General features: G+C 41.9%; 2 protein-coding genes across 6 annotated transcripts in view; one reads left to right on the forward strand and one right to left on the reverse strand.

Moving 5' to 3' along the window:
• Positions 1-5,618, forward strand: part of LOC117091786 (zinc finger protein OZF-like) — a 47,647-nt gene extending 42,029 nt beyond the window's left edge. For both annotated transcript variants that reach the window (XM_033224562.1, XM_033224561.1), the window contains 3 exons: positions 677-803; positions 1,062-1,154; positions 4,367-5,618. In XM_033224562.1, the coding sequence (XP_033080453.1) occupies positions 677-803; positions 1,062-1,154; positions 4,367-5,466 (1,320 nt within the window). In that variant the 3' untranslated portion in view covers positions 5,467-5,618. The remainder of the gene's footprint in view (positions 1-676; positions 804-1,061; positions 1,155-4,366) is intronic.
• A 4,994-nt stretch (positions 5,619-10,612) lies between these two features.
• Positions 10,613-23,478, reverse strand: ZNF582 (zinc finger protein 582). 4 transcript variants are annotated; one of them, XM_033224558.1, is made up of 5 exons: positions 22,690-23,478; positions 20,991-21,079; positions 19,626-19,752; positions 19,254-19,349; positions 10,613-12,486 (listed from the first exon to the last, which is right to left on the reverse strand). In XM_033224558.1, the coding sequence occupies exons 2-5, from the start codon at positions 20,997-20,999 to the stop codon at positions 11,165-11,167; spliced, it is 1,554 nt and encodes a 517-aa protein (XP_033080449.1). In that variant the 5' UTR covers positions 21,000-21,079; positions 22,690-23,478; the 3' UTR covers positions 10,613-11,164. The 4 variants fall into 4 exon arrangements, with proteins under 4 accessions (XP_033080449.1, XP_033080448.1, XP_033080450.1 ...); XM_033224557.1 differs by having other exon boundaries at positions 22,468-23,478; XM_033224559.1 differs by lacking the exons at positions 20,991-21,079; positions 22,690-23,478 and adding an exon at positions 22,468-22,566.
• Positions 23,479-24,129: the final 651 nt, after the last annotated feature.

A 24,129-nucleotide genomic window follows, 5' to 3' on the forward strand; every position in this document is an offset into this window, starting at 1 on the left:
GGAGCTTGCAGTGAGCCGAGATCCAGCCACTGCACTCCAGCCTGGGTGACGGAGCGAGACGCCGTCTCAAAAAAAAAAAAAGATTATGAAATCAACTGTGATAATTCCTTTACAAATTGGTATTGAATACATGGATACACAATCTCTGGGCAATACATTTCTTTTTTTTTTTTTTTTTTTTTTGGAGACGGAGTCTCACTCTGTCGCCCAGGCTGGAGTGCAGTGGCGCAATCTCGGCTCACTGCAAGCTCCGCCTCCCGGGTTCCCGCCAGTCTCCTGCCTCAGCCTCCCGAGTAGCTGGGACTACAGGCGCCCGCCATCTCGCCCGGCTAGTTTTTTGTATTTTTTAGTAGAGACGGGGTTTCAGCGTGTTAGCCAGGATGGTCTCGATCTCCTGACCTCGTGATCCACTGGTCTCGGCCTCCCAAAGTGCTGGGATTACAGGCTTGAACCACATTTCTTAAATTATTCAGTGTTTTTTGAATCACCCTGTTCATCTTGAATGTTTCCCTTAGTAAGTATTTTTCTATACCCAAATTTTAATAAACACTATTTCACAGTATGGTTCTTCAGCAACTTAAATAAGCCACTCTTACAAGACACAGAGTCCTTATCAGCTCCTCCCAATTTCCAGTTATTTACCTGGACTCTTCTAAGAAAGTGTTTGTCATTTCAGGGATCAGTGACATTCCAAGATGTGGCCATTGACTTCTCCGAGGAAGAGTGGGGATACCTGAACCCTGCTGAGAGAGATTTGTACACAACTGTGATGTTGGAGAATTATCAGAACCTGGTCTGGCTGGGTAAGTGCTTAAAGCCCTTAATTCAGCATGTCTTGAGCATGTCTTTTTTTTTTTTTTTTTTTAAATACTGAGAGTCTTTGGTGAGATTCAGAATTTACATGAGATGTGGAAATTGAAGTGAGCAGCTTTCTTTATCCTATTTGCCAGATATTCTAATTTTTTTGTTTTTATAGTGGCTTGTGTTTTGATTACAGCGTTGATCTGTCAGAATACCTGAGTAACCAGAGCATAGCCAATTCTTTCTATTTATTTTCACAGGACTTTCCATTTCTAAATCTGTGATTTCACTGTTGGAGAAAAGGAAACTGCCTTGGATAATGGGAAAAGAAGAGATAAGAGTCCCATTGCCAGGTGAGTATGAAGAAGCAATTAGCAGGGGTAAGCCATGTATATGAAAGGCATACCAGTTCTAGAGGGCAAAGCACCTTTACGATGCGAAGGATGCTGTCTTCCACTGTTCCATACACATGTAGACATTGAGGCTCCTTGAGTGTGAGTTCCTAAAAGGATACTGATCACCCCCCGTTTATATCCACTGTTATAAATGCCTGTGGGCTCAAAAATTACAGGTGTGTCTTTCCTCTTTGTCTATGGTAAGCTTCTTTTTAAACTCAGTATCCTGTTTCTCCAACTTTTTTTTAAATTTGATCCTTTGATACTGTGGTGTTTTTTACTGTAAAATGACTTATATAGTGGTCTGATTGTTTGAATGGGTGTATTCATTGGTCATTTATTCATTAACATTCATTCCTTTTTTAAAACTAATCAACTGTTGAGAGTCCTCAAGACCATCTCCAGGTTCAAGGACTTACTAGGAGTAGTCACAGGAGTCATCATATCATTGTATTCATGCCTGCAAAGTTAGTGAATAGTCCAGAAGAACACCATCATTCTGATGCCAGCTGCAAAGTATGGGGATCCCCAAGACCACCCTGAATTCTGACACGAATTGCAAATCCAAAGGTCCCCAAGATAATTAGGTTTGATAATTCACTAGGACTCACAGAACTTACTGAACTCACTGAAAGCTGTTATACTCATGGTTACAGTTTATTACCATGAAAGGATACACATTAAAATCAGCCAAGGAAAAAGACATGGGCAGAGTCTAGGAGGACTTCCATTTATGCCCCCACAGTGAAGTCATGGACAGTGTTAACTCCTCCTGACAATGATGTGTGGCAATATGCACAGTGTATGGCCAACCAAGGAAGCTTACCTGACCCTTGGTATCCAGACTCCTCATTAGGGCACCATCATGTAGACATGGCTGACTGCTCATGTCTCACCTCAGGCTCTAGCCCTTCTGGAGGTCGCCCTAATATCTTGTGACTTGGAGCCCCACATAAAGCACATAATTTGACTCTCTGGTGTGGTCCAACGCCCATAGGTAAATAGAGACACTTTTATCATGCAGGATATTTCAAGGTGTCAGAGATTACCTCCCAGGAGCCAAGGGCAAAGACTAGACCTCTCTTTGGAAAAGGTTAAATTCTTGACTGCACAATGGCTAAGTTTTATTTTAGCAAAAGATATAAAACAAAATCAGCAAAGCTAAGCTCATAAGGCAAGGTCTGGAGGAAATCAGGAATGTGCTTCTGAGATTCCTCTCCCAGTGGAGTCACAAAGGAGGTACTTAATTCGTCTAGCAGCAACTTGTGTGGTATGTGCGAGATAATAGCAGCTAGACAACATTAGACTCAGTGCCAGGGAATTTTACTTAGGGAAGCCATAAAGGTACCCTCTGCCTAGTATATGCTAAAAATCCAGACTCTCAGAACGAAAGTAGGTGTTCTGCATAAATCACATCATCTGCACAAATAGTTTAGGCACGGTAAGTCACTTGTACCGGTTCTGGGAATGGTAGAAACCCTCCTGAAACCCAAGTTCCTTAGAGGTCAATCAGGGGCCAACCTTGTAAGCACACCTTTCTTAGGAGAACAGTCTCAAAGCCTGCTGTGTTCTTTTCTGAGTTTGTTTTAAAGTATAGAAACTTGCACTGAGTTTACATTTGAGTGAGGGGATTAAGACTTGCTTCCACAAACCTTGTGCAAAGTAGAAACTAATTAACTGGTAGAAACTAATTAAAATGGGTTATTTTGATGTGTGGGAGTTAGTATAGTTTTAGCTTCAAAACTTGGTGATATTTAAAGTTACAGAAAGTGAGGAAATGAAGTACATTTCTGATATATTTATTTAGGGAATTGTTAGAATTAAGATATGTCTTGAACTGTACATTAGAAGTATGTAACTGGATCTCAATAGTAATTCAGAATTGGAGATGAATGTGTTTTTTATATGTTTTGTGGTGATGGACCCTTAGGAATGGAAGAAATGAATTGCCTATGGATAGCAGAGGACTAATTGATTGGTAGCAGGAGAAACAGGAAACATCCTGTGTTAGAATTCCAGGGCCTCACTATTCATGAAGAAAAGGTAACCAAAGTAAGACCAAGACGTTAGAGTAAGACAACATTGAAAGGTAGTTGGTATCTGACTAATTTATGGTTCTTGCTAAAATGGATATTTCTGTGGTGCAAAGGATGTAGAACAGTGAGCTTGAATCGTCACATTTGGTAATAATCTTTTATTTGAGTTCATTTTTAAAAACCATTAGGCCTTGTGGTGGAGGTCCCCTGTAAAACCAGCTCCTCTTGCACCCTTCGTGAGGTTAGCCCTCTCCACTGTCTACATACACAGTTTAATCTGGAAAGAATAGTGGGATTCCCACATGTTCAGTCATTCTCTGTAATTGACCACAGTTCTGTTCTTAACTTTTACATCAAGCACAGCCAGCATCTCTGCCCTTTAGCTCCTAAACAGTAAAAATAACTACAGGTTAGAAGGGTATTATGTTCGTCTTTGTCGCAAATCCTATTGCCTTTCTTTAATTTTTGATCATGTTGATCAGCCTTCCTGTAATGCCATTTTGGCTTCTGCAGTTCCCCACAGGACATGTTTTCTTAAGCTCTAAATCTGTTTCCTTGCAGCCTGCACTTGACCCTCTTATTTTTCCTGTTTGCTTAGCGAGCTCTTCAATCTCAAAATGTCTGTATCTATGAGAATTCATGCCCTGTCTGCCCCTGATTATATGATTGATTCTATTGTTTCTATATTATGTCAAATTGTTTTCTGCAGTAAAGTAACTGGAGGTGCCTTCTGTCTGGACACATTAATTCCTCCGGTTAATGTGTACATATACATACAGAAACTATCATTTACCTTTTTATGTTTTGAAACTTGTGGTATAACTTAGCACATAAGTCTGCATCTTGTTCTTTTCACTGAATACATTATCCTGCAGGTCAGAAAACAGCTGAAGTTCAGTCTTTTTAGTAGCTGAGTAGTACTACAGATAGAGATATACCATGGTTAATGATGAGGGACACCTAGTTTGTTTCCAATGTAAAGCCTATTTCAATAAGCATTCTTATCAATATAACCTTAAAAACTGGTAGCTTAATTTCTTGAGTAGGTGCCTAAAGTGGGTTTGAAAATATAAAAGATGGGTGTGTTACATTAGTTTAACTTGCTTCTGTTCATTGATTTTTTTCCCCGTTCAGATGCACCAGGTGCAGAGATTAAGGAGTTATCTGCAAAGAGGGCTATTAATGAAGTATTATCTCAGTTTGACACAGTGATAAAATGTACAAGAAACATATGTAAGGAATGTGGAAATGTATACTGCCACAATACGCAGCTTACTCTCCATAAGAGAAATCACACGCAAAAGAAATGCAATCAGTGTTTAGATTGTGGGAAACACTTCACTCGTCGGTCAGCTCTCATTCAGCATCAAAGAATCCACACGGGAGAGAGACCCTATAAATGTAATGAATGTAGTAAAACCTTCAACCAGAGGGCACACCTTACCCAGCATGAGAGAATTCACACGGGTGAGAAACCTTACAAATGCAAGGAATGTAGGAAAACCTTCAGCCAGATGGCTCATCTCACACAGCATCAGCGTACACATACGAGAGAAAAGTTCCATGAATGCAGTGAATGTGGAAAGGCCTTCAGCCGTTCCTCAGCCCTTATGGATCACCAGCGAATTCATAGTGGAGAAAAGCCATATGAATGTAAGGAGTGTGGCAGAGCCTTCACTCAAAGTGCCCAGCTCATTAGACATCAGAAAATTCATTCTGGAGAAAAACCCTATGAGTGTAGCAAGTGTAAGAAATCTTTTATACGCCTGTCTTCGCTGATTGAACATTGGAGAATTCACACTGGAGAAAAACCGTATCAATGTAAGGACTGCAAAAAGACTTTTTGTCGTGTCATGCAGCTCACTTTGCACAGGAGAGTTCATACTGGTGAGAAACCCTATGAATGCAAGCAATGTGGAAAGGCCTTCAGCACCCGTTCTTCCTTTGTTACTCATAAGAGAACACACAGTGGAGAGAAACCGTATGAATGCAAGGAATGTGGAAAAGCCTTCAGTGCACACTCTTCCCTTGTTACTCATAAGAGAACACACAGTGGAGAGAAACCCTATAAATGCCATGCCTGTGGGAAGGCCTTTAATACTTCCTCCCTACTTTGTCAACATAATAGAATTCATACTGGTGAAAAACCCTTTCAGTGCAGTCAGTGCGGGAGGTCCTTTAGATGCAGCTCTAACCTTACTCGACACTGTAGAATGTGTAATGGAAAATGTTAGCAAATAACCAAAACTCAAAATGTTAATTCTGATTATTCCATATCATCTCCAGTACTTTGTACTGTGAGTCTTTTAAAATATGCTATCTTAGTTTCTATGGAATGATACTTCATTGCACTTTTGATTTAACTTAAAAATGCCTTCCCTTGACTACTGATAGATATTTTTTGTGAACTGTGTGTTGAAGTCTTGCTGATTATTTTTTAAATTAGAGGTTTTTCTTCATGTCCAGTTATGAGAGTTCACCAGATTTTGGAAATATTTTCTATTCTGTAACCTACCTTTTCATTTACATAATGGTGATAAAACAAAAGCGTTAAGTTTGATCACATCCAATTAATCACATTTTTTAATGGTTATGCTTTTATTTATTTTTCAGACAGGGTCTCACTCTGTCACCCAGGCTACAGTGCAGTCGCACAATCATGACTCACTGCAGTCTCTGCCTCCCGGGCTCAAGCGATCCTCCCACCTCAGCCTCCCAAGTAGCTGGGACTATAGGCATATGCTACCACACCTAACTAATTTTTATATTTTTTGTAGAGACTGGGTTTCGCCATGTTGTCCAGGCTTGTCTCGACCTCCTGAGCTCAAGCAGTCCATCTGCCTCAGCCTCCCAAAGTGCTGGGACTACAGGCGTAAGCCACCGTGCCTGACCTACTTATGCTTTTTATCTTCTAAGAAGTATTTATTCTATGCTGAGCTTGTGTAGAATTTCTTACATGTTTTCTATAGCTATTTTGCATTTTTACCCTTTACAGTTAGATCTATTTCATGTTTTTATTATGGATAATGGAGGAGGTAAAGGTTGAAGTTTATTTTCCCCCGTATTATTGACCCACAGTGACACCAGTTTTGGGAGATGTCTTTCATTTTCCTCCTTACGTTGTTATTGGCACCTTTTGCAAAAGTCAATTATCATGGGTACATTTCTGAAATAATCTGTTTCATCAATCTCTGTCTTCTCAGCAGTTCCACATTGTCTTAATTATAGCTTTAGAGGAAGTCTTGAAATTTGGTAGTCTAAGTCTTCCAGTTTTGTTGTTATTTTAACAAACTCTAGGCTGGGCATGGTGGCTCATGCCTATAATCCCAGCACTTTAGGAGCCCCAGGCGGGAGGATCACTTAAGCCCAGAAGATCAAGACCAGCCTGGGAAACATAGCAAGACCTTGTCTCTAGAAAAAAATTTAGAAATTAGCTGGGCATGGTGGCGCACCCATCTGTAGTCCTAGCTACTCGGAGGCTGAGGTGGGAGGATCGCTTGAGCCCAGGAGTTCAAGGCTGCAGTGAGTTGTGATCACACTATTGTGGTTCAGCCAGGTTGACAGAATGAGACCCTGTCTCTTGAAAAAAAAATTCTGGTGATGCTTTTCTGGGTTAAAAAATACAAATAAAATAAAAATTGGCCTCACTACTCTAGCTTATTTGCATTTTCTAATAAATGTTCAGAGTCACCTTGTCAGTTCCTACCAAAAAGCCTGTCAGTATTATAACTGAGATTGCATCAACTCTGTAGATATATTTGAAGAGAATTGACACTTAACAGCAGTGACTTCCAGTCTGTAACCTTAGCATAACTTCTATTTCAGTCTCCTTTAATTTTTCTCAGAAATACTCTGTAGTAGGCCGGGTGTGGTAGCTCATGCCTGTAATCCCAGCACTTTGGGAGGCCAAGGCAGGCGGATCATGAGGTCAAGAGATCGAGACCATCCTGGCCAACATGGTGAAACCTTGTCTCTATTTTAAAAATACAAAAAATTAGCTGGGTAGTGCGAGCCTGTAGTCCCAGCTACTCGGGAGGCTGAGGCAGGAAAATCATTTGAACCTGGGAGGTGGAGTTTGCAGTGAACCAAGATCGCACCACCGCACTCCAGCTGGCGACAGAGTGAGACTCTGCCTCAAAAAAAGAAAAAAAAGAAATACCCTGTAATTTTCTATATAGAGATCTTGAATGTATTTTCTTAAGCTTATTCATAGACATTTTCACAATATGTAAATTGGTTTGTCTTTTACTTTTCCAGTTGTTTGCTACTTGTACATGAAAATACATTGAGTTTTGTACATTTATCTTGCATGTTGTCTAGAACATTTCACTTATTCTTGGAGTTGTCATATAGATTTATTGATTTTTTCATAAGCAATGTTGTCATCTGTAAATAAAAAGTTTATTCATTTCTGGTCTTCATGCTGTCCTTTTTTTTTCTCCTCTTATTGCAAGTGCTGTGTGACCTCCAGGACAGTGTTGAATGAAAGTGATAAATGTAGGCACCTTTGTTTTACTTTCAATCTTAGAAGGAAAAACTTAATGGGGAAGATGTGGCAACTCTGAGTCAGGATGTAGACTTCTTAGCACGTGCATTTGAGCACCTTGCTCAAATCCCCAGATTTCCCTATACCTTCTATGCTCCCTTTAAAACAATGCTTTCCTTCCACGTATCTTTCCCCCAAATCAATAATGGGTCAAATTTCAGCAACCCCAAACTGGGGAAGTTCTGGGACTACTGTGGTAAGAACAGGATTCAGACACCAAAGGAGCTGTAGGACCTGGCTAACATGTACGAGCAAGAACCAGAAGAGTATAACTGGGAGGAGATCCTGAGACTGCTGCATCAAGGAGTAGAGTACAAAGTTGAATAGGGGAGAGTTTTCTGCTATGAGGTCACTGTATGACAGGATTAACACACTGGCAAGGGAAAAAGATGCTTCTAATGGATGCTGGAACAGTTTTTGAAGCTTGGAAAAAGCATTGGTTCTCATTAAATAAATGGAGATAGCAGAACTGCCATGACAAATGACGACGGGATCAAAAGAAGTGGATATACAAGAAGGGAGAAAAAGCGTCATGGAGATGGCCGATAGTGGCTGTCCCTAGGCGAGAGCTGGCTGCAAGAGGTGCTGTTAGGGAACTGGGCTCTCTAGTTGCAATGGGAATGATAGGATCTCAGAATAATGGCAGCAGCCAGGTGATAGCTCTTGGCATCAAAAGCAAGGAGAGCCATAACTACCATATGGGTAGAAGGTTTATAATAGTATTTGCGGAGATTGATCTTCAGAAATCTATGGTTCTGGCTCATAGCACGAGTTTGCCAATGGCAAGTCATCTGCTGCCAATAAGAGTAAACTGAGACAATGTGTTGCTCTGTAGACCAGGCGGGAGTGCATGGCATGATCACAGCTCACTGCAACCTTGAACTCCTGGGCTCAAATGATGATCCTCTCACCTCAGCCTCCCAAGTAGTTGGGACTACAGGCACATGCCACCACACCTGGCTAATATTTCTGTTTCTTTTAGAGATGGGGTCTCCTTTTGTTGCCCAGGCTTGTCTAGAACTCATGGTATCAAGTGATCCTCCTGCCTCAGCCTCCCAGTGTTGAAATTACAGGCGGGAGCCATAGTGCCTGGCCCAAACTTAATTAAAAAACCAGAGAAGGCAAGGTGCAGTGGCTTACACCTCTAATCCCAGGACTTTGTGAGGCCAAAGTGGGAGAATTACTTGAGCCCAGGAAATTGAGACCATCCTGGGCAACATAAGAAAACCCTGTATCTACAAAACAATTTTTTAAAAAATAAGTCTGGTGTGGTGGCACATGCCTGTAGTCCCAGCTGTTCAGGAAGCTGAGGTAGGAGGACTGCTTGAATGGGAGGTTGAGGCTTCAGTGAGCCATGGCTGTGCCACTGCACTCCAGTTTGAGATGCCATCTCAAAATAAATTAAATATAGGTGCTGTGGCCACACAGTCTCTGTTGCAACTACTCAGCTCTGCTGTAGTGAAGCCAAAGCAGTTGTAGACCATAAATGCAATGTGTCACACTCAGACTTTATAAAGCAGGCAGCAGGCTGGATTTGGTTTTTAGACCCTGCACTAGGCAAAATGGGATATTATGTAAAAATAAAGGTATAATTCCTAAATCGAGGGTTAGTAGTCTGTCCCTGTAAGTCAAACAATATAAATTAAAAAGCATAAATGTCTGGAAACTCAAGGTGTTGGCGAAAATGTTTTAGGAAATTCTGATCCAGCATACCAAATTATATAAAAACATGGAGATTTTTACCATTGCAATCTAGTGGCTTAAAGGACTTATTTAGAAACTTGTATCCGAAAATGCAGAACACCTATTTTTTCAATGTTCATGGAACATATATAGAAATCAATTTTGTACTTAACCACAAAAATAAATAAATAAATAAAGTCAAATTGGGCGGCACACTGGCTCATGCCTGTAATCCCAGCACTTACAGGGAGTGCTGGGAGGCCGAGGTGGGTGGATCACAAGGTCAGGCGATCCAGACCATCCTGGCCAACATGGTGAAACCTCATCTCTACTAAAAATACAAAAATTAGCTGAGTGTGGTAGCACGCAACTGTAGTCCCAGCTACTGGGAAGATTGGGGCAGGAGAATCACTTGAACCCAGGAGGGAGAGGTTGTACCACTGTACTGCAGCCTGGTGACAGAGTGAGACTCCATATCCAAAAAAAAAAAGTAAAATTCAAAAAAGTAGGTAACTTCAGGCCACATTTACCAATCATAATAAAATTAAATTTGATATTATATCACTTAGGATGCTTTTGGCTACGAATTTACAAAATACCCAACTAAAAGTGAGCAATCAAGGTTTATTTTTCTTACAAGGCATCAAAAAGGCAGTTCCAGAATTGGCCTAGTAGCTGAGTCTTCTTAGGCTCTGGGTCAGGTTCTCTGAGGTCCACTTTCTTCTCTTCTTGGTTCCAAGATAGCTGTAGCAGCTCCAGGCGTCATGTTCTCACAGAAAAATGTTTAAAGCAGGAAGCGAGAGAGGAGGAAGTCTTCATGAGAAACCCGTCTCTTCCGAATGAGGAAAACCTTTCCCAGAAGCCCTGGCAGATCCCACTGAGCAACACTGGGAGATACTGGCCATCCTGTGCTGCACAGGAGACTGGAAAATTACCATCTGATATCCTCAGAGTCTAAGGCAAGACACAGATGCTGCCAATAACAAGGGGAATTGGGTATGGCTGCTGGGATGGCAATCAATGGTTGTCTGTGCCAGTCACATAAAACAATGTACCAACGTGGAAATTAAGATATATTCTCCTAAATTTAGATTATTTCTGGATCAGAAAGAAACAAAAACCAAGATTACTGTAAGATGGTCGCTTTATCATTTTCTGTTACTTTCTTCTTTCACTGCCTGGGTATTTGGTAGTCTTGGATAGTATGTTTAGTGCATATGAGTTTATCTTTCAGATTTTCACGTCTATGCATGCATTCAAAGGCTGTAAAAATTCCTCCAGTGTAGCTTTGGATTTCCCCTTCCCCTCACATCTCTTTGGCCACATTTCACATCTCTTGGCATGTTAAACTCTCAATTCATTATTTTCATTACCATTTATGGTAATTGCATGATTTCTTTGTTAAGCAAATGATAATTTGGCTGTTTTTTTAACTTGTAAGAAAACTAAAACTTTTTGCTCTTGATAAAATCACTACACTGTGGTTAGAAAATGTGATTCTGGAATGTGTTCGAAATAAAATTTCTTCCAACATTTCCCTGCTTCTTTGACAATCATGGTCTGAACAATTTACATCCATAAAATTTTCTTTGATATGAATTTTCAGACTTATGATCAAGGATGACCTCTGAATGAAGGTATTGTCACTGGCATTACATTCTTCAAGTCTTTCTCGAAGAGGGAGGAGTTAAGTCATGATTAGCCTAAGCTAATGGGCTTTCCCCATTACTTCCACTCATATGGTTGCTTGCCAACATAAATTCTCTGATGATTAGTAAGGGGTAAGTGCTGATGGAAGGCTTTTCTACATTTATTATATTCACATGTGTTTCTCTATTATGCATTCTCTGAGGTTGAACGGTAGTCGAATCATGACTCAAGGTCCTCTCACATTCCTTATATTCATAGGGCTTTTTCTCAGTGTGAATAACCTGATGATGAATCAATTGTGAGCAATGACTAAAAGCCTTCCTACATTCCTTACATTCATATGGCTTTTCACCTGTATGAATTCTGTAATGCACAGTAAGATGTGAGACCCGTTGGAAGGCCCTACCACATACCTTACATTGGTAGGGTTTCTCTCCAGTGTGAATTCTCTGATGTTGCTTGAGTTGTGAGCTCACTCTAAAGGCCTTTCCACATATTTTACATTCATAGGGTTTCTCACCGGTATGAATTCTCTGATGTCGTATAAGAGTTGAGCCTTGATTAAAAGCCTTCCCACATTCCTTACATTCATACAGTTTCTTGCCAGTATGAATAGTCTGATGTTGAATCAACTGAGAACGATGACTAAAGGTTTTCCCACATTCCTTGCATGCATAGGGTTTTTCACCAGTATGAATTCTATAATGTACTTTAAGATGTGAGATCCGATTGAAGGCCTTGCCACATTCCTTACACTGATAGGGTTTCTCACCTGTGTGGGTTCGCTGATGTTCAATCAGCTGTGAGCTTCGACTAAAGGCCTTCTCACAGTCTTTACATTCGTATGGTTTCTCACCAGTATGAACTCTCTGATGTTGTATAAAATTTGAACCAGAATTGAAGGCCTTTCCACATTCCTTACATTCATAGGGTTTCTTACCAGAATGAATATTCTCATGTTGAATTAGTCGTGAGCCATATTTAAAGGCCTTCCCACATTCCTTACATTTATAGGGTTTCTCATTAGGATGAATTCCTTGATGATTAATAAGGAGTTCCTTTTGCCAGAAGTCTTTTCTACATTTATTATGCCCAAAAGCTTTTTCTCTAGTATGAATTTTCTGATAAAAAGTAAGGGATGAATGCTGGTCAAAAGTGGGCATTTCTTCATGTCTGATGATCATTTGATGGAAATGTCTGTCTGGATTTCCCTGTTGTCTGTCAAACTGGCTTCTGCATTCCCAATCATCTTGGAAACTTGAACACTCAAGACCATAACTTGTAAGGCTTTCCATTATCTCCCATTGGGGTGATTCGACTTCATAAACATGCTGTTTTGGAGATAATTCCTTGGTATCATATCTGTACTCCAATACTGAAAAAGAATGAGAAAAGCAAGTATGTTTGTTTGTTTGTTTTTCCAAATAAAGGAACTAAAGTAAGAATTGGAAGGTTTAGACTCAATGCCTATTAACTCTTGAATGTAGCTAAGCAATTAGAAAACAGACAAGTAGTACAGTGAAAGGAAAGTAACATAAGAGATGAGGGAGGTAATGAGAGGTTATAAAAGTGATTCTAAAATGTTAGTGTGGGGCTGGGCATGGTGGCTTATTCCTGTAATCCCAGTGCTTTAGGAAGCCAAGAAGGGAGAATCACTTGAGGCCAGGAGTTTGAGACCAGCTTGGGCAACATAGCAAGACCCCATGTCTACAAAATAATTTTTAAAAATTAGCCAGCTGCAGTGGCACATGCCTGGAGTCCCTGCTGAGAAAAGAAGACTGCTTAAACCCAGGAGCTCGAGGCTGCAGTGAGCAATGATCATGCCAATGCACTCCAACCCAGGTGACAGAGGGAGACTCGTTTTTTTAAAAAAATAAAGGTGTGGGTCAGAATCACTGTTGAACCATATTTTTTAAGACAATAAATGTTTCTGTGAGACTCTAGAAAAGACAAATATAGAGTGACAGAAACCAAAGCAAATCACTGGTTTGAGGGACTTTGCAGGAAGGAGCACAAGGGAACTTTTTGGGTTGATGGAAATGTTTGCTGTCTTGATTGAGGTGATGGTTATATGGGTGTATAAATTTGTCAACACTCATTAATACTACATTTTAAAAATGCATTTTACTGACTGTAAATTATGCCACCAAAAGAGTGAATTTTTAAAAGAAGATGGGGATTTCAAGATGAAAAGAGTTATGGAGATGGACAGTGATGATGGTTGCACAACAGTGTGAATGTACTTAATACTACTGAACTGGATGCTTGAAAATGGTGAGCATGGTAAATCTTGTATTTTACCGCAGTTTAAAAAAATAAAAATAAAAGTGATGGAGGAAGTGTGTGGTTGGATCTGCAGCCTGCCTCAGCGCCTGGAAGACATGCAGGAGAATGAGCCAGAGGAACATGCTGGTACAGTGGCAGCTACTCTCATGTCTGCTAGAAGTTAGAATGACATGGCTGCTGTATTCTTTTGTGAAGCTTCTTATATGTGAAGTTTAGCTGAACACCATGGTGTTTTTTATATCTGAAGTATAGCTGAACACCAGGGCTGAAGCCCATTGTCAACTGAATGACATTTCTTAAATTTCTTAAATGTCATTCATTTACCTGAACCTCTTTTTTTTTTTTTTTTTTTCTTTTTTGAGACGGAGTCTCACTCTGTCGCCCGGGCTGGAGTGCAGTGGCTGGATCTCAGCTCACTGCAAGCTCCACCTCCCGGATTCACGCCATTCTCCTGCCTCAGCCTCCCGAGTAGCTGGGACTACAGGCGCCCGCCACCTCGCCCGGCTAGTTTTTTGTATTTTTTAGTAGAGACGGGGTTTCACCATGTTAGCCAGGATGGTCTCGATCTCCTGACCTTGTGATCCGCCCGTCTCGGCCTCCCAAAGTGCTGGGATTACAGGCTTGAGCTGAACCTGTTTCTTAAAGGTGACTTTGGAAAAAGAAAGGCTTTGTTCCTTGTTTAGAGGATTAGGCCAGTTGATTGAGGGTGGGTCCTTCTAGAGCAACATACTTTGCTAATTATTCAAACTGCATGAAAAAGTTGAATGGTATAAGGGACTGTGATTCTATCTGGTCCATGATTTCAGCTACAGTGGCAGGTTTTACTGTACTTATAGCAACCAACCCCGGTTGACTTAAAGAGATTCAGATAGAGCTTGACACAAGGAGCCATGAGAGAAAATGAATGGATGCTTTTGAATGTATTCATGGCGTACATGGAACAGACAGCCTTGGAGGACTATATAGGCACATACAGGTTTCATATGGTGGCAGACCAGATACTATTATTCATTTTGTTATTTGTGAAAATATTAAGCTAAAATTACTGGGATATAAGATTGCTTCTACAATGGAAGACAATAAAGACTGTGAAAGAAACATCGGGTTTTGTGGGAATAATGCTGGCTGCTGTCACCTCAAAGACTTGTGCCACAGCTATAGTGTATACACATGACACTGTAAGAACAAGACTATGTAAAGAGTACACAAAGGTATTTTTTTTCAGACGTTGTGTTTGGCTGTTCAAGAGGAAGGTTACGGGTCTCTACTGTGGTCTAACAACTCAGCGAGTGAGACAGTTTCCAAACACAGCCACCTATCTACCTATGAGGGCATGGATCTACTCAATGGTTGGGACATGTGGCAGCCATCTTACAGAAAAAGGAAAACCAAGAAACTGCAGTGGACCATGGAATATTAAAGCCAACCTGGTGTACAGAACAAAACACATTTGAGACAAGCTAACTGCCTAACTGGGCTTTTGGTTGTAGGAATTAAAGTGAACACGTATTACTTGGTCTTTTTGGCAATGTAAAAAAAATCTTGGCTGCTTCCAAGGAAGTGTCTTTTTAAAGCACTCTTTTCTCCAAAATGCCATTTTCTCTACCACATCCACCTTGCACAGTTGAGCTCTGTTGATTTACAGCAGGGTATAGTGTTATTTATCCCATGAACACATTTCTACTCCTGTAAATAAAGCCATTCCTGATTAAATACTATTATATAACTATCCAAAGATAGTACTACCAGTCATAAATTTCGAACTTCTTGCTTCTATTTAACTTGTAAGGTTGCAAAATAGCAACAATAATGATGTTTTCTATGTTTTCACATTTCTTTACAAAATCTGGCACAGTATTTTAAAGTTATTTGGGCAGAAGTCACTGTTTCGTGCAACCAATGAAACAACACCTAAAAATCTGACGTATAGTCTTAGCATTAAAATATTTTATTTTCCACTTCTAACAGGTGCTTGATGTTTAGCATAATTTGGACATTTAAATAAATACACCAAACTCAAATGCTAATAATTAGGGACAAACTACTAATAGTTTGGGACAGCAGTAAAATGTTGATTTTTGGTCACTCCAGCGATACGAACACATCCTCATATCTTCCCTAACTTTGTGGTACATGAAGACAGCTAGAATTCAACTGTCCTTTCAGTGATTTATTATGAACCTGCCTATTTATCATACCTAGATATTGTTTGCTCAAAGGGGGAACATTTACCACTTCTGAATTTTTCTCTGCTTGTTTCCACAGTAACAATTTGAACCACATTATATTAATAACAACAGTATGCAGTTATAGAAAAGGGGCTATCTGCTGTCTAATTCAGCAGGTAATTTTTGATTTACACTTTTGTAAATGAACAAGGTACATTTTTCTTTTTTTTTTCTTTTTTGACAGGTTCTCACTTTGTCACCCAAGCTGGAGTGCAGTGGCATGATCTCGGCTCACTGCAGCCTCAACCTCCTGGGGCTCAAGCGATCCTCCTGCCTCAGGCCCCCAAGTAGCTGAGATTACAGGTGGGCACCACCATGCTCAGCTAATTTTTGTATTTTTTTGTAAAGACGAGGTTTCACCATATTGCCCAGGATGGTCTCAAACTCCTGGGCTCAAGCAATCTCCCTGCCTTGGTCTCCCAAACTGCTGGGATTACAGGCATGAGCCACCATGCCCAGCCTCAAAGGACTTTTTGATGAGACTTTGATTCTGTCCTAATTTGCTGAATCATACATCATAGACTCAAGTTGATGTGCTAACAAGGATATCATTTTTAAATGTTGCCATTCAGTTCAAATGTAACTTTTAATACTTTAAATTGATATATGTACATAACCCTTAAACACGTTCATGATAATTCTGTTGAGACTTCTGGCTAAGGATGCTGCTATACTGGTATATAAAATGTGCACAATTAAACTCCAGTGTGATCCTACTCATTTCAGTATATATGAGTGGGGATCTTTTGTGCAGCAGCTTTATCTTAATACGGCTCTTTGTGAATGCACTTTATAGCATTTATTGAGGGTGAAAGAGCAGAAGAGAATTCGATGTTAAGTATTTTTATACAAATATTGGTCATTTATTAAACAGAACCAGTATTCATAACATTTGTCTGGGTTTAAGATATGTCGTTTTGCAGATCTATTCACTGTAGTGACCCCAACATTACTGAAAATTACCAAGCTTTTTCGGCTCTCACCAGTGAAAAATTGTACCCTCTTAAATTCTGTCAGCATGTCACATTCATTGTCATCAACAGTAACTGGATGTTTCTGAGATGTTTTGACTCGACTCAAAAATATTACCATCAGTTTGGAGACAAAAGCACAACCGGCATTTTAGTTTAATGATGACACTGACGACTTAAAAAAAAACCTACATACAAACATTCTATATAAAGTTTGCTTCCAAAATATTTTTCTTTTTTTTTTTTTTTTTGAGAGATGGGGTCTCATTCTGTGCCCAGAGGCACAATCACAGTAATACTGCAACCTCAAACTCCTAGGCTTAGGTCTTCCTCCTCTCTCAGCCTTCTGAGTAGCTGGGACTACAGGCGTCAGTCACTGCGCCTGGCTGCAGAGGGATTTTAATATGTCAAAGTATTAACATGATGTGCCCTCTCAAATCTCTTTTCTATCACATCCTTATATGTAAAAGTATTAACACGCTGCACTAACTTTGTGCCCACTCAAATCTCCTTTTTTTTTCCGAGATGGAGTCTCGCTGTCTCCCAGACTGGAGTGCAGTGGTGCAATCTCGGCTCACTGCAAGCTCCGTCTCCCAGGTTCACGCCATTCTCCTGCCTCAGGCTCCTGAGTAGCTGGGACTACAGGCGCCCACCAGCACGCCTGGCTATTTTTTTGATTTTTAGTAGAGACGGGATTTCACCATGTTAGTCAGGATGGTCTCAATCTCCTGACCTGGTGATCTGCCCACCTCGGCCTCCCAAAGTGCTGGGATTACAGGCGTGAGCCACCGCATCCAGCTCAAATCTCTTTTCTATCACATCCTTATGTTCTTCGACACACTGACTTTTATGCTTCTCCTTTTAGAAACATAAAATTCTTGTTTTAGTCTTAGTTGTAAAAAACATTTGAATGTGTACCTTGCTCAGGCGAAGATTTATGACCTACTAGTCACAGCTAAATAGTCAACATTGTCAGAGCTGATACTTTTTGGTTCGTGTGAGGTTTGGTATTCTTGCATTTATGTACATGGCTGTCAACCGTGTGGACTTGTTCTGATGTTGACTAGCTTTTACTGAATTGCTGAAACTAAAAAAGTTAAACACGTGCTTAGAAAAAAAAGGCGGGGGGATTATGTCCAAAGAGCCCAAGAGCCAGTCTGAAAGGGTGTCACTGGCCAAATTTGGAAAAACATGAATGTTGTGATAAATAATGATAATGGGTAATCATCTGTTACCAGATAAAATAAGATTTATTTTATTCCGACCTGGAGATGAGAAAAAATATGCCACCTACTATTAATCCATATGATATAAATGAAGAAACAAATGGTGAAAGGGAGAAAGCTCTTCTTTACAGGAGTATGGGATCTAATAAATAAAGAAGAATAAAGGTTTTAAAAAATCACTATTTTGTAACTATTAATCATATCTGATCCAAGGGAAAACTATCAATGACTTCTGAAACTAGCAGGTGAATAATATGTGAGAAGCACAATAGTTAATATCCTCTCAGGTGGACCATAAAATCATGGCTTGGCTCTATTTCTACACTGCTTTCTCTCTGCCCACAGTGCACAGCCCAAACTTCTTAATGTGGTTGCGTTTCCTAGCTTATCTTTTTTTTTCTTTTGGAGACAGAGTCTCTCTCTGTTGCCCCAGCTGGAGTGCAGTGATTCGATCTCGGCTCACTGCAATCTCCACTTCCCATTTTCAAGCAATGCTTCAACCTCCCAAGTAGCTGGGATTACAGGCATGTGCCACCACACCAGGCTAATTTTTGTGATTTTAGTAGGGATGAGGTTTCACCACGTTGGCCAGGCTAGTCAAGTGATTTGCCCGCCTCAGCCTCCCAAAGTGCTGGGATTATAAGCATGAGCCACCATGCCCGGCCCCCAGGGTATTTCTTTGTGTTCCTCCCTTTGTTCACTGACCTCAGCCACAGAGGCCATCCATTATCTCAGAGGTACCAAGGGCTCCCTGCTCAGGTCCTTCACCCTCACTGGCTGCAACTGGTATTCCCCAGCTACATCACACCTTCCATGTCTCAACTGAAACGCCTTATCCTTGAAGAGGCCATTGGCCCTACCATGCACCCTGACTCAACCTGTTCTTTTTCTTTCACATATTAGCTCATGTCCATGTGTCTGTATGATTTCATGTCTATTTTCCCACTGCAGTGTAAGTTCCTTGAAAGCAAGGATAATGTCTGCCTGCCTCATCAATGTATACTGTGACATATTCCATGGTGCCTAATAAAAGCTTATAAGTACTTGTTAACTGACTCTCCAAAATTCAAACAAACCGATACACATTCCTTTAGAAAAATGGTCAAAGGACAAGATCATGTCCTATGCAGGGACATGGATGGAGCTGGAAGCCATTATCCTAAGCAAACTAACACAGGAGCAGAAAACCAAAAACTGCATGTTCTCACTTATAAGTGGGAGCTAAATGATGAGAACACATGGACACATAGAGTAGGACAACACACACTGGGGCCTTTCAGAGAATGGAGGTTGGGAGGAGAGGCTGACAACACTTAAGACATAAGCTTTGAATGTAGCAACCCGCAGGGAAGATTTTCTAAGACAAAGGGCTACTTCCAGCTGACCTGATACCTGCAGTGGCTACTCCCTTCCCATTGATACCTCACTCACCTGGGCACAGGCCTCCAGACACCACCCTCTCCACCATCCAGGGCTCTTTGCCTTGCTCTAGGAAGGAGATCACATCAGGCTTGGAAATGGCAAGACCTGGAGATAAGAAGAAACATGCCACCTGGTTATGGTGTGGGGGCCCCAGAATTCAGATCCAAGACCTGGTCATCAAGCAGGAGAGGCAGTTGCAGGAAGTGCCAGAGGAAGATGGGACAGCTGCCTGAGGGCAGGGGAAGACGCAGCTTCAGCTGACAGCGCTGCCCTTTAACCCCTCAAAAATGACCAGTCACAAGACTGAAAAGCACCCAAAAACTGTCCAGGAAGGAACATGCCCAAGGATAACCTCCAAACTAACAGACGAGATCACCTTACCCAGTGAGACCAGGTTGCTGTAGGTCTCCAACATCACGTCTCTGTACAAATCCCTCTGAGCAGGTGCCAGACACTGCCATTCTTCTTGGGAGAAGACTATAGCCACATCCCTGAACAATTCTGACTCCTGGAATGGCAGGCATGTATGATATATATGTATTCCAATGGTTCACAGTGGGATGAAAGGAGGTGGGGCAGGTCTTTGCAGGAGGGGGGTTGTTTTGTTGAACAAGAAGGGTGGGACTGAATGTGAAAAGTGACAGAAGAAATGGGTATGAGTAAAACAGAATGTTCAAATGTTCTCAAACACTCCTTTTAACTGCAAATCAAAGCTCTGTGTACAGGTCTGGGATGAAAATTAAAATCAAGCTAAACGGAGTTTTCCTTACTGTAAGAAACAGTGTAATAAAGCACACTGCCCACTCTGTACTTGGCATACAATAAATTCTCAAGGTGAGACCTATCATTTCTATCTTTTGGAATAACAATAACAATAAAAAATATTTCTGATGGATTTTCCCCAAATATTTTATTTTTTTAAATTATGGAAACATGTTGTCTATCTTAGATACAGGATTTTCATATAAGTCAAGAATTTCTTGGAGATGAAAGTTCATCATTATGTTGGAACATAACACAAGCATTTTTCTTCATGGGAAAAACCATGGAGATCACTTTTATTCAGTGTACAATTTTCTATCAAGTGAAATGAATGCCCCAAACATCCTCTTATTTTGGATCCCGAGGTTGGATCAGATCTCTAAGGTTTTTCCAAGCCCTGACCACTCACCCACCTAGCCGATCATCTCACTTTCTGTATCACTCACCATCCTCAGCTCTGTACTTTTCTTGCTCTTAAGCTAAAGAAACAAATGGAGGATGTCCCCGATTCAAATGCTCTGTTCAACGTCAAACTAGACTTTAACTCTGGCATCGAATCTTCATGGATTCCCAGCCAAACCTCAATTACATATCCAATCATTAATCACTCCCAAAGCAGGACACTGTACCACGCGCTGAAACTGAAACCAACCACCACCACCTCCCCTGCTTTTCTATATGCGATTGCTCCTAAGCGTTCATTTCCATCTCTTCAAACTTCAGTTCTTACAAAGGATGCTCTCTTTCATACAGGGAAATAAGTTTCTCCTCCTAGCAGACGAAAACCATCAGGAGATGCAGAATGCTATAGAGAATAAATCTGTGGGCATTTGTCAGAGAGGAGAGAACAATGGGAGAGGGGACTCCTGCCTGGTCCTTTTATTCCCTAAAATGGGAAAGTCTGAGAACCAAATTCCTGGATGGAACCCAGGTGGAAAGTTTCAAGATAAGGAAAGCAAATATTTGTGGGATTTTAAAACTCACAAGGGACATGACTTTTAGAATTTCAAGGGCTGATAGGTCCTCCTCCTGGTTCCTCTCTTGGGGAAGGGCAGAGTCCTGCGATGGCAGAGCTGGGGGAGGAAAGAGCAAATATGAGAGGCTAGGCTTGCCTCACAGCTCCTAGAATGCCAAAGTTACAAGTTCCCACTTGCTTGCCCCTCTGCCCACCAAGAAAATGGATGGGGGAGGGGAACAAAGGGATCCTCACCCAACCCCAGGAAACCAGCTTTAGCTGCTGCAAGGCAAAGGGAAACCAGTGGTCCGTTCCCTCCCATTTCCCCTAAACATCCAGTGGTTCTGTTTTGTTGCAGATGCAAGACTGAGACGGGGATGCTGTGGGCTGTTCTAGTGACTGAGACCCACAAGTTACCTCAAGGACAAGGTAGGCTTCCCTCAAGGCAGGAAGCATAGAAGGCCTGCATAATTTGCATAGCCCCAGCCTAGAATAAAGCCTTTCCAGGACTAGGCCATTTAACTCTTTCCTGCAGCAAATGTAACACCTTCGAAAGTCTACCTGGCTCTTTTCCCAATTGCCGAATTTACAAAAACCTTTACAGCCCAAACTGAGGCTTTGTGGACGCCACTTCATGGAGCATGCCTTGCATCAACAAATGGGATAGACTTGCAAGGAACAGTAAGAGACAAATCACACGCAGTACGCCCAGTGCTCATTATCAGCACATAAATGTATCCTTCCACAGAGACACAGCAGTGCACAAAGCTGCAGGCCCAATAATATTTGCTAAATAATAGAACTGAAAATTAGTACATAAGTAAGCCAGTCCATAAGCAGGCAAGTGGTTGAATCATTTTTGGCACAGCCATATAATGCGATGCCAACTGACTATCTAAAATGACTATCAAAAACTGACAAGCAAAGATATTCATTACTGGATCCTCTGAGAACATTCAGCAAAAAGAAGTCAAACTAACACACAGGCTAAAAACAAAACAAAACAAAAAAACTGGAAGGAAAAACACCCAAGTATTTGCAGTGTTATCATTTAACCAGTTCTTGAGCTCATTGTTAAACAAGAAGTATTTTGTAAAGGAGTATATAAAGCGCCTATCGCATTACAAACATTTGGTTCTAAGTAACTTGTAAGTGAAATAATTATGAATGTTGCTTAATATGATGTAATAGGCAGCTTTTCTTTATTATGACCACTTTTATAAGCATTATTTGTATTAACTGCACCATATCCTATTTACACAGGATGGCCTGTGATTCACTCAAGTGTTTCTCCATTGCTGGACACAGAATTTGAACAAGGTCATATAAAATGTTTCCAAGTATAAGTTTTTCTAAACTAGCGGTTCTAAATCTTCTGGGGTCTTGCAACTCTGAGAACCTCATCAAACAAGATTTCCTCTCAGATTAAAAAAAAAAAAAAGCACGCGTAACAGTAAATGCAAAACATCCGCAATTTCAGGGGGTCGGAGACCCCTGCGCACCCACCTAAGGGGTCCATGCACCTGGCCTATGAGGCCGGACGCAGAAAGGGGGCGCCAGCCGGCGCGCGCCGCGAGGGCCGGCGGGAAATGTAGTCTCACGCCGGTAAAGCCACAGAGCTACGATGGGGCGAGAAGTCTCAGTTCTTCTCAGGCCTGAGACCCTCCTGGCCACGGCACCAGCTCCTGCTGGACCCCAGAGCACCTGGAAAGCTCCGGAGCCCCTCACCTGCCGCCTCCTCGGGTCCAAGTGCCACCGCGGCCGCGCCCCCAGCAGCCCACGGCGCGCTTCCACCACGGTACCGGCGGATTCGCCGTGCGCAGCCGGAAGATGGCGCAGACGCACAAAGCACAGCGATGCTGCGCCATGATAGGGCCGGCGCCGCAGTGACTTCTGGGAAACATAGTCTCTAGGCGTGAAGGCAGCAGCCCGGCCTTGAAACCGGATCTCGCGATGTTTCGAGTTGAGCCGCGCGCAGGCGTGCCTGCCCTGCGCGCAGCAGACAGTTGTATGTTCGAGTCCCTGGGTCCCTTCCTGGGGGTTCTTGGTGCTGTGCTATCTGCGTGTGATTCTCTAGCGAGAGATTGTGCGCGACTGACCAAGTGGGCAAGGGGCTGTCACTGTGTGTGATTGTTGTGAGGGTGTGTGGTGGTCGCTTCTGACTCCGCGTGGGTCGCTGAATGTGTGACTGGGACCGTTTAGCGGCGGATACACAATTGTGTGCGGCTGTGGAAGATTCCCTCATCCGTTGTTCCCATTTCCGTGGAACAGCAGTTTTACCAGAAAGTTTGGAAGGAGCCTTAAAGTTGGAAGCGTAAGAGTTTATCTGGTAACTTATTTTAAACATTACATATATGGCGAATTAAATGTGGGTTATGAAGGAGAACGCAAAATAAAAACGTTATAAAGATGTAAAGGAGTTTTATGGGGCGGCATCTCTTGGCCAAATACCAGACCGCCACAGGTCGGTGTTAATTCTCTCGTTTTTAGACGGCTTTGGTGCCATCACGTGTGAGAAGCCCAGAACTTTACACATCCCGAGCCAGTGTGGTCCAATATGATGGGGAGTCCCGAGTGCCAGATGCTGGTCAGGACGTGTTATTCTGGGTCTCAGAATGAGGAAGCCCTCCCTGTCCGAGATGGAACAGTTTGTCCTTGAGTCAGGCCGGGAGTCCTGAGTTACTCTGTCTTCTGATTTGATCCTGTTTCCCTCAGACCTGGTGAGCTCTATGGTGTAATAAGTGGGTAAGAGTGTAACCATCTCTGAGACTGGAGCCAGAATGCCTGAACTCGTCTTTTTTTTTTTTTTTTTTGAGACGGAGTCTCGCTCTGTCACCCAGGCTGGAGTGCAGTGGCCGGATCTCAGCTCACTGCAAGCTTCGCCTCCCGGGTTTACGCCATTCTCCTGCCTCAGCCTCCCGAGTAGCTGGGACTACAGGCGCCCGCCACCTCGCCCGGCTAGTTTTTTGTTTTGTATTTTTTAGTAGAGACGGGGTTTCACCACGTTAGCCAGGATGGTCTCGATCTCCTGACCTCGCGATCCGCCCGTCTCGGCCTCCCAAAGTGCTGGGATTACAGGCTTGAGCCACCGCGCCCGGCCGAACTCTAGCCTTAGAGATGTGCCTCGGTCTCCACATTTGAAAGTGAGGATGATTATAGCATCTAACA

The sequence above is a fragment of the Trachypithecus francoisi genome, unplaced genomic scaffold (genome assembly GCF_009764315.1).
Source record: "Trachypithecus francoisi isolate TF-2019V2 unplaced genomic scaffold, Tfra_2.0 Lachesis_group12, whole genome shotgun sequence".
Taxonomy (NCBI): Eukaryota; Metazoa; Chordata; class Mammalia; order Primates; family Cercopithecidae; genus Trachypithecus; species Trachypithecus francoisi.